The sequence below is a fragment of the Pyxicephalus adspersus genome, chromosome 4, assembly GCF_032062135.1.
Source record: "Pyxicephalus adspersus chromosome 4, UCB_Pads_2.0, whole genome shotgun sequence".
Lineage (NCBI taxonomy): Eukaryota > Metazoa > Chordata > Amphibia > Anura > Pyxicephalidae > Pyxicephalus > Pyxicephalus adspersus.
The window spans coordinates 93,515,773-93,526,700 of NC_092861.1; the positions used below are offsets into that span (position 1 = coordinate 93,515,773).

The 10,928-nt window shown below is 35.7% G+C and overlaps 1 protein-coding gene across 1 annotated transcript in view; it reads left to right on the forward strand.

Moving 5' to 3' along the window:
- The first annotated feature begins 922 nt into the window (after window positions 1-922).
- The window catches only part of SASH1 (SAM and SH3 domain containing 1), a 79,857-nt gene continuing 69,851 nt past the window's right edge, over window positions 923-10,928 (forward strand). Inside the window, exons 1-3 of the mRNA XM_072410231.1 lie at window positions 923-1,038; window positions 3,150-3,200; window positions 3,318-3,367. Coding sequence (XP_072266332.1) covers window positions 1,036-1,038; window positions 3,150-3,200; window positions 3,318-3,367 — 104 coding nt within the window. The 5' untranslated portion in view covers window positions 923-1,035. The remainder of the gene's footprint in view (window positions 1,039-3,149; window positions 3,201-3,317; window positions 3,368-10,928) is intronic.

Genomic DNA, 10,928 nt, shown 5'->3' on the forward strand with positions numbered 1-10,928 from the left:
ATAGACTTTCGATGGCTGGTTTCTTTTAATCCGAAATTCTAACTGCTAGGTTAGTATTTGAAGTATTCCTGATAACCTGATCCTAATTTGCCTCTTACCACCTCTATATATCCCCCTTTTCTTGAATACCACTCGCCCCCTGTTCTTAGATTATCTTTGTTGGGCTAGGTTCTCTCCCTTTCCTGTGTCATTGTTTGTATTTGTCTATTATATGGGTTTGGCATCTTCAGCCCTTATTTATTGTACAGGGCTGCATTATATGTTCACACTTTATAAACAAGGGTTAATAAAAACATAATAAATGAAATAAAAACTAGATAAGCTGGGGGACCTAAATTATCTTAAAGATTGAGAATGGAACTGAAACCATGTACTGCAAAACATATAAGCATATGAACATGATAACCTTTTGTTCATAGGGTCCCCATGGACTATGTTGAAAGAGGTCACACAATTTTACACTTAATTGGTACTCGCACTTTTGTACAATTTCATGCAAGATATTGGCATCCACTTGCTCTCATTCAGTTTGTTTTTTAATTCTTGTATAACTCTTTGACTTTCATAGCAGCGGGCTGTTGTTTATATTTCCTGCCTTTTAATACTGCAATTATATTGCAGTTGCCATATGATGATGCACGTATGATGGGTATGAAAGATATGCAACAAAAGAACTACATTGCTAAGCCTGTCTATGGTATGTAAGTGCTATTATGGCTTCAGATGTTTTCAGTTAGCTCCTGTTTGTGAATTCCATGTTGATTAATGTCCTATAGCTGTTGGTTCCCATCCTGTAAAGCATGTCACATTCATTTTATGAGTACTACTGAGGAAGGTAGTAGAAGAGTTCAGAGAGGGTCAGGATTTTGTAAGGCAGGATGCATCTGGATAAGCTTGGGTTACGAAAAAAAACCCTGTACAGCTCACACATGGAAGGGCTAGCCATGTGTTTCCAGAACCCCAAAGCTGTGTGCTGTACAAACTAAGTAGAACCAGAGATCATCTTTAAATACAAATGGAAAGAAAGGATAAATAATGGTAAGTAACATTATTAGTTTCCTGCTGGCATTTAGGGGATTCTTATAGGAACCTTTTCAGAATCCTTCCCATTATTCTTTCGTTGCCTTTTCTGTCATGTACCATCTGTAATCTGAAGTGGCTCTTGCTCATAATTTGGAAGATGATGATTTTGTTTTAGCTGTTATGTTGTACTTGGTGCCTATACCTGGAGGTAGAAAATTACTTGAGACTTAGAAGATGCAGATGCTTTTTGAATTTTTCGGAACCATAAGGTGTAAAAAACTGACATTACTGAAAAGCTGTAGGCCAGGAGAGATTACTACTTGTGCCCTGCTATGGACGTTTGTGAATATGATCCTCACACAATAACAAACTGTCTTTAGAGACAAGCTGTAACAATAAAGCAGAAGTTATTCTTTAAGGATAATGAAAACTGAAAAAGAAAATGTCCACCACGGTCATGGGCTTTTTTAACATTTTTATTGTGAGTCATATTTGTGTATGGTTTGCCATGTCTCTTGTTTTGTATTACCCATTAATCAAGATCTACAGGTGGTTGTAAATATTGTTATTAGATGACCTACATGTTAGATTTTGTTTGGTATGTTTGTGGTATTGCTGATTTCAACAAACTGTTATTTTATTTTCATTTTCTGTTTCCAAATGCTGCCAAAGTTCTTTAGATAATTAACATTTTTTGTGTACCGTAGTGTACTTTTGTGAATTGAAAGTTTATTTAATGTGATTTGTGTTAAGTGACTGAATGAATGAATTTTGTTTGTGCACACGTAATCTGCCATAGTAATGTTTATCAAGCTGTGTTTGTACTGCTTCTAATAATACTTTTTCGTAGAAAACAGTATAAAGTAAGAAAGTTGTAGTAGTTAACATAGATTTTGCTTCTGGTGTTTTTGTCCATTGCTTACTTGTGTCAAGGGAAACATTTTAAGCATTAGTAATACTGGTTAATTGTTCTGTATGTCAGAAAATAGAAAATATGGAGCATTGCAGGGAATATTTCCTGTTAGATAAGTAAAAATAATGACCTTACATGCTTGGCATAAACCACTTTATAAAACCAAATGTTGAATGGTAAAAATCCCATTCCTTTTTTTAAGTTTCAAGGTTGCAAAACTTACTGTGATTGTTAATGTCCCAGTATTTGATGTCATATAAGCCATACCTATAGTTCTAGTTTCCAAGGCAAACCTAATTCTTGCAATGACTTCCTAAGAAAATATTCTCGCAAAACAATGAATTGAATAAATCAATAACGCTGAACTTTAGTCTTTGTAACTAAAACATCAGCTTAAGTAATTATAGCAAATGATTCCAAGAGCTATGTCGAGTTCTAGTTCAGGGCCACAAACAGGCCAAGTCTATTCATACATGGCTTTTTTTCTGACTCTGTAAACCATACCCCACACAATTTACTGCTATCTGTGAGTGAAATATTAAAAATGTCTGCATATTCTGGCCCACAAGGACTGGATTTTGGACGCCTTTGTTCTAAACAATCTGCGGGTCATCTATCTTCAAACTATACCCTGTGGTTGTGGTGAGGAGTAGATTGTTTACCACAAAATTAGATTCAATTAGGGCATGTCACTAGAAATAAATTTATTATAATTTATGGTATTTCATAATAATGGCCAAGCTCAGGTTCATTAGGCTTAGAGTAAATACAGTTATTTTTAAAGCCAATGATGGTGGGTAGGATGTCGGCATCAAGTTTGTTGTATTAGAGGCCAACTTACCTCTGGTATTCCAATTGTCAACAGCTGGTATTTGTTGTCGCTGTAATCTTTCCACCTGTACAAAAATAGTTTTAGGCCGTGCTTGAGTTTATCAGAAAGGCTGTGAACCTCTAAGAACATATAATGACTATTTTTTTTACAAATGTCAGGTGACTGATGAGCTCTGCCATGCAGCGTAATCCCAATGATCCTTTTTGATACAAAATATGAAATTTAACCTGGAGAACTACAGTCTTTCAACATCATTACAAATATTTTTTCTGCATTTATGTACAGTATTTGCTAATTTATCTCTATAAAGATGTTTTTGCTCAGTGTAATCTGCCACGTTTCTTGATGTCTCATGACTGACTCGCATATGTTCTGTTTTAGGAGAAACCCGATGCTGGCTCCACCTCATTACAGCTGCGTTCCCAAACTGATGTACGTACAATAACTGATTATTTTATCTTTGTTGTTTCTCTTATGATTAAGGTTTGTTACCCTATAAATGTTTCCGTGTGATATAATTAATAAATGCCCATTTTCTTGCCCTTTTAGGATTCATTTGAGTTTAACAGTGAAGTGTCTACACCTGAGACTGAAAGAAAGTAAGTCATACACTTGAGTCAATAGAAGTGTATTTTATTGTCGCATAAATCAAATCACTTTTTAAAGTTTCAGAAAAATAATAAAGGCACAGTTGAAAAAAATAAAAATATTCAGCCTTCATGGTATAAAGAAAAGCTGTAGGACAACAAAAAAAATCTTACTTTTTGCTATAACATTTGTAATTCCCTTTGGGACCTGAGCCTGTGACAAATGCAAGGGGGTTGGGTCAAGAGTTGAGGAAATAATGTCAAGTAAAGTCATAACATGTATATTTGTTCAAATAACTGTGCTCTTATTTTTCCAGTTTGCTTGTATAAATAAGTAAATGGCAGCAAATCTGGATGAACAATAACAATATAACCATAATGGAAAAACATGGACATGGTGAAATTTGATATTTAAACACATCCTTGTAATATAAAGTGTGTATAAAGAATGTTGGTAAAGTAAATGGGACATGCTGCTTATAATAATATTCACTGTCAAAGTATGAGCCTATACACAAATTTTTATATACCAATGGAAATCCCAAGGCCCAGTTTATAGATTGCATATCACCTGTTTGTAAAAGATATTTCTCCAATATATTGTTGTATAGCTTCATTTACTGTTACGAGACAGAAGAAGTCATATTGGTTTGGGACACAAGGGTAAAACAACTATTTACTTTAGGTAGAGATGCTCCTTTTGGCCCAAATATTTTAAACTTTGATATTGCCTTCCTATAGTTGAAGTAATGAAGCAGTGACCATTGAAGTTCGCCTTGTCTCTGCACTGCACAGTTGAATGCTCATTTTGTCTAAGGGCAGAACAATGAGTAGCTTTACTGACTTTCCAACTTTCCACAATTTTTCACAGCACTCTATGACCAATTTTATGAAGTCACTTACTTTTAATGAACTAGGTGTTCCACTGTTATCTTACACAATGCAGGATCAGCAACCCTGCATTAGAATAGAAGATGGCGATGACATGCCTAGATCTCAAAGTGGAGGACATTGCTATATCTCAGTGAATGGGAATAAGGTAAAAATGGATACCTAGTCCCGTAGATTATGATAGATGATCCTTATTTTAGGTGTCTGGTGAGAGATGTCTTTTTTTCCACTTTTGTAACCAACTGTGTGGCCAAAGCAAAGTGCATACCTGGTTGGAAAAATAAACTTGCCCACCCAATGGTAGGCATCCACCATCATCTGTACATTGCAGGTGACATTATTTATTGGAAAGATTTTTTGAGAAGGAAGGCTTGCAGAGGTTGGTTTGCAGTACATGACCTAGAGGGACTTCAATGTATGCTATACCATCAGAACCACAACAAGGTAGACTAGAATTGGTCTATTTTGTATGATGAGTATTTTAATGCATAGTTCTAGCTGGAAAATGTTCTCTTCATCCAGCCTTTCAACTTTAACTGTGCAGGAAGGTACATTTAAATATATATTTGTGAAAATTTATATCTGTTTTGGCCATGTGTTTAATTTTGTTAAAGTAGAAGACAGTCGCATGTCAGTGTTATAAATTACGAGGAAGTGCTACCAAACATGGGTGCCTGATTTGGGGAAAATAAATTAGATTGTTTTACTGAGTTTGTTTTAGGAAAATACCAAGGTAAATTGCAAAGCCTTCTGTTTAGAATTGTATATACAGTCTAGTTAAATATTAATGTAAGGTATTACATCTGAATATATTGGAAAATGTGGCTTAAAAAAAAAAAGTGGAAAACTAATCTTTAGTAAACTGGGACAGTGCAGTTTGTTATAGTGATTATTATAGCAATTATTATGCTTATTGTAAATGTGGTTTTTAAGTTGATTTCTTCCTGTTAATAAAAAAAGAAAAACCTTTTTTATGTTTGTTATTCAGGTGCGGCAGTTCTCCCATTTTACATATAGCCTATTCTGGAAATAGCTGGGATGAGGGTGATATCGCTCATATAAATCAGATTGTAACTGCCAATTTTATTTTCAGACATGGCTGGAAAAGTAAAAGCAAATGTCTGATTGATTGCTTTTTTATGTACAATGCGTTATCTTCCGCAGTTATCTGTAGAACAGTTTTCGTACATGTCGTCAAATATATTCAGTCCAGGCAGCAGTATAATAACAGCGGTTGCCTTATTCTGTTTTTTGGAGATTTGTTCTTCAGGTAAATTGCCAATCTCCTAGCAACAGACATAAAGCCAGTTAATTCTCCAAGACTTCGTAGATTTCACTTTCTTTAAGGGCAGGTTTTGCCCTCAGCACATTTACTTCCTAGCATTTTAAAATGCCAATCTGGAATTATTATCCCAATTTGGAATATTTTTTTCTTCCATTCTTTTCTTCGTGACAGGGTAATGAAGACTGAAGATCTCTTCACTGGGAATGCAGAGAGCATTCTTGTTTATCTTGTCAATGGGGACCCTCACAGTCACAGCAGTTAAACCCAAAAGAGCTCCTAATGCTCCCTAACATTACTTTTGCTAGAATATCGCTAGCCACAAACAAATTGGCTAATTAAATCAAATATTACATTCAGTTTCTAACTCCAGCAATACTGTCTGTATCCCTAATGGAGAGATTAACGTCTCATTTCCTGTCTCAGTGACAATTATTTTTGAATAGGAAGTAATCAACCCAATGGCAAACATTAAAACCATTGCCTCTCTTTTAAGAAATGTGTTTTCATTACTGTTTAAGCCTTTGTTGGGGGTGATATCCCCATCCTTTATCTTCTGTAGACAAGTGGGACATGACATGAGGGGAAATGTCTTTCAATGGGATGCAGGTAACATTAAAAACCTGACAAAGATTCTAAGCCTTCCCTATTCTAACCCGCTCATATCAAACAGGGTTTGTTGGGTTTTTTGTGACCTTCACACTTCTTTGCAACTAAAGACCCTGCTTTTTTCCAGATAGTAAAGAAACCCTTACATAATTTCTGTTTGTACAAATTACTTTGGGAAATGCTTTGTGGCCATTCGGCACAAAATGTTAATTGCAATCTTGTGAAATTATCTGGCTTCCATATATTTCTTAACCCCACCAGAACTTTAAAATTATGAATATCTGTAAAGCAAGAATGTTTCACTCCAAATAAGCTTTTCCGGGTAATTTATTTTGTTGATGTACTGTGCTATCCAAAATAAGTCATTGCTTAATCAACTCTGTAATTATTGTTTTTAGAGTTGCATAAAAGAGTTACAGATAGTACTTATTCAATTATTTCCATTTAATGGGTATCCGAACAAGCTTATGTTTAATTGTTTGACTTGTCACGCTCCAGATTTTTTTTAAAGGATATTATAGAGAGTACATCCATTCCAAGTAGTCAGTCTGTAATCTTTGTGGAATGCAGAGTGGAATGTTAAAAGGGATTACAGTAGTTATTTTATTGTCAACTGCTGATTTCTATTTTTTATTGTATTCCCCCACCCAAAGGTATGCATTTCTACTGATTCACAGTGTTCCCTAGACTCTCAGTGCATCCTAGGATGAAGAGGAAATCCTGAACCATAATTGCTGTTACCGCTATTCATTTTAAATATAGTTGTTTGTACCCATATCCTGTACATTGTATTGACTCATGCCATGCAAGCCACTGAATTTCCTGATTGATTTTTAAAGCCAGGCATAGTTGGCCTAGCAGAGCTGTTGATTTAGTATTCTGCCTTGGGAAATTGGCATTTCAAGGTAGACCTTGAAAAGGAATGCAGAATTGAAAAGCTTTTTTAATTTTCTTTTAGCTGGTTGATTAGCATCGGATCATGTTTAATTTCCATTGCACATTTACAGACTCTTTTCTGGCTCTTCAGCTGTGAGAAAGAAACAAAATGCACTAGTAAAGAATAGACATTAACATTTACCAGTATGTATATGGTGTATTAGGAACCTACCTGGACTGTTATTTATGTTTTCTTTGCTAGGGGTAGAGAGTTGGTAGAGAGTCACATGCTTGGTTCTTCCACAATGTGAAGGTTGTAAGGAGGTTTGGAAGTGACTTGTTTAGGGGCTGTAGTTATGCATTCCTCCATTTTGTAACTGATTACAATGGCATTACAACAATAGGTTGTAAAAATCAATAGGTGTGACAGGCATAAAGGTAACCTGTCATCCTAATGTTTTGGAACAGGATGTGGCCATACAATGCAGACATCTAGAGCTGCCCTACAATTTAATGCCCTAATTTAGTCACTTCTAGGAAGTGGTGTGATCCATTCTGCTTCTTTTCAGACACACAAAAATTAAATAATCTACCACTTTCTCTATGGGGGGTGTATTGTTCACTTTCCCAAACTGGATTACGGTGGATAATGTTTCTATTCCTTTGACCACCAGCACATATACTGGAACCATTCATTTCCAGACTTATTATAATAAACTGCTGGAGGGCAACAAGAGGTACACACTTGCAATGCCAACTCTTTTTAAAGGGGAGAGGGATACTGGTCCTCTATTACTGATGACATACAACTGCTAACTTTCTTATGTTCTTAGCCATCAAATCTCTGCAATAAAGTTATCTGCAAACAGTGCATGACCCTGATATCTAATATCAAATAAAGATATTAGGACCTTTTTGGGAGGACATTAATGTCCGTATCATGCAAAAGCGTGCTGAAGAATCTAGTTTTCAGCATTAATGGAATTCAACTTTCCCTACCCTTTTCCAGAGTGACAGCTAATGTAGAACAGCAGCTTTCCAAAGTTATATTAATAACATATGTATAATATTATGTACAGGTATGGAAGCTTTTAACGTAAGTGAAATAAGTGAAATTGTTTTGTCTTTTGCACAAACTGCTTTTATTACTTAAGGGTAATTTCTAAACTATATGAAGTGGGGTAATACTATTAAGTGTGTGTGTGTGTGTGTATCCTAAACATTTTCTAATTTCATCATTTTACTAATCACATACCTCTGTTAAAAAATGGTATATTAGCAGTCTGTATGGAACTGCCACTTTCTGTTTTATTATATTGAATTGATATTAGAAAGTCCATAATGCTTGGCTCTCTTACTCCAGATCACACAACAGTTTGTTGTCTATAATTAAAAAAAGGGGGTTGCAGTTACTGTCTTCCTGGTAAGAATACTAGTTGCTTGGCTTTCTGATTTCAGTGGCAGAGTATTTAATATAGAATTCTAATCCTATTCATTACCTTTTATTTCTGGAGCCACCACCCCCTTATTAAAATCTGATGGTACATGGCCAGCATTATAATATTGATGTTTGCTTCAAGCAGACCTAACACCAGGCAGTTGGACTTGCAGCAGATCTTTGCAAAATATTGTGCTGCCAAACATGAGGTTTCCCTCATTAAGCAAAGCTCAGATGAGATATTTCGCTGCTTATTAAATTTAGCTCTATAGATTTCAATCCTTGCTTGAAATACAGTTTTGTAATTATAGCCCTGGGTACTTTGTCTCTAAAAGAATGCTGATTAAACAGACCAGTAAGCCAAGTCTACGCTCCAACATTTCCCTCATTCTGTTATAAACTTTCCTATGTGACTGTTAACTCGATAGTAAATTTGTTTTATCTCCCAGGTGGGAGCAAGTAAAATAAACACTGATATCATTTCATTTGGCCCCCGCTTCTATCACAGTTTGACTTTTATCACAGTCACTTTCACAGTGAATACTGAGAAATTAAATATGTATGTTACCTTCTCTGCCACATAGTCATTAGTGTGCAGTTACTTGTAAATTACATATTCAGTGAGGCGTAGACTTGTCCTAAAGGCACACTCTAACCTAAAATGGCAAGGTTTACATGAAGCACAAGGTACCTGCCTATTTTGCATCCAGGTTGCCCCTGTACATTCTCCTGCTGGCAGGCTTGTGATTTGACAACCCCTGGTTTAAACACATAACAAAAACTATCCAGTTTGACTAAAGCAGACAGGCCTTTTGCAATCTGTCACACAAAGCTTGGTGTAAAGGACAGAAAAAAAAGAGACTTTTCTCGCAGCTACAAATAATGCTTAAACCTGCTTTAATTGCTCTTTTTTTGTTTTAGGTTGTATGGTAGGGTGCATGGTACAGTGAAAGGTATGTGGGTAGGTTGGGTATAGTCATACAGGAAACTGTGTCCACAAAACCGCTATTACAGATGCAATTAAAACAACATTCGATATTTGGTAATTGATAGCAATCCTGGGGTTTTGCATTTTCAAGGACCAAACAATATTACAAAGAGGGAAGGTCTGATTTTCTTCCACTGAAGGAAGAGTAAAAACAAGCCCAACAAGGTTCAAGTTTAACTAGACAATGTTAAAGGTCTTACCAAACCAATGGACCATGCAGAGTATGGAAGATCAACAGTGCTGAACTTGTAATTGTGCAGACAAAGAAGTGTTGGGCGGTCAACATGCTACATTACTTTTGATTGTTGAAGTGCATCACACAGATTAAAGCTCAGAGATAGAAAAGGTGTTTTTTTTTTTTGTTTGTTTTTTTTTGTTTTTGTTTTTTTTTTGCCAATGACCCCTGTTAGGATTGTAATGTGCCATGCCTCCTATTTTATTTTGACATTTACACTTTCTTTTGGTGACCGGACCTTGTAAATTATCCACCGTTAAGACAGGGGTGTCAAACTCAAATACACAGATTAAAATTAAAAACTTAGACAAAGTCGCGACCAAACTGCGTCAATAAAACAGTCCAATGTGTGGCCACACAGGCAGAGAGGCCGCTGGTCTATAAATGCGAGCGTTAGTTCATATTTAGGATTCCTTTGGGAGCCAAAAAAAGGATATTGTGGGCCAGATTTGGCCTGCAAACCAGGGTTTGACACCCCTGTGTTAAGACAAACTGTCAGTTTGTGATTTCTACTAAGCATTGGTTTGGACGTTGGTCTCTTAGTGTTAGATAAGTTCCCATTTCTGTTGTTAGATAAGTTCCTTTGAGTCAGTGTTGTCCCCCATACTGTGTTGTATGCTGTTCTTTGGTTGTCTCAGATCAACCTTGTAGTCTGTGGATAAGTTAGAATTAGTCTGTGTACATTCACTATCTGGAAAAATTGCCATTCATTTATACACAATCCTCATTTGGGGGAAATAATCTCCTAGCATCTAATCTCTGTCACCTCAAATATACACATATAGTAATCACAGAAATCCTTCTACAGCCTGGTAGACCATTCTAGTGTTTGCGTTATTTATTTCAAATTCAATATTGGTATTTCTTCATTTTGCTTGAATCATTTCTTTATTTTACACATATTTAATTGTCACACTGTGATTTTTTGGTTACGAATAGAAAACTAGATAGGATACCATTTTGTTCATCAATCCCATGATGGCCTTCTATACTTCAAAGAACTTTGTTATAAATGTTTTAACTTCACGTATTCTGTCTGTCTGCCTTGCATAGAAAATAGTCAGATAGGTTTTTAGTTCCTCTGCGTGGATTTCAGGATATCCAGGTCAAGCCCTATTTAAAATCTTTCCTGGTTGCATCCTGGCTTCCATCCTGTTTTTGTGAATGTGTTCATATGAATATCCAACAAATCTATTATCAATTTAAAAGCTATTTACACTTCAATGTACTTAAAAACAGAGCCAGATGAACTAA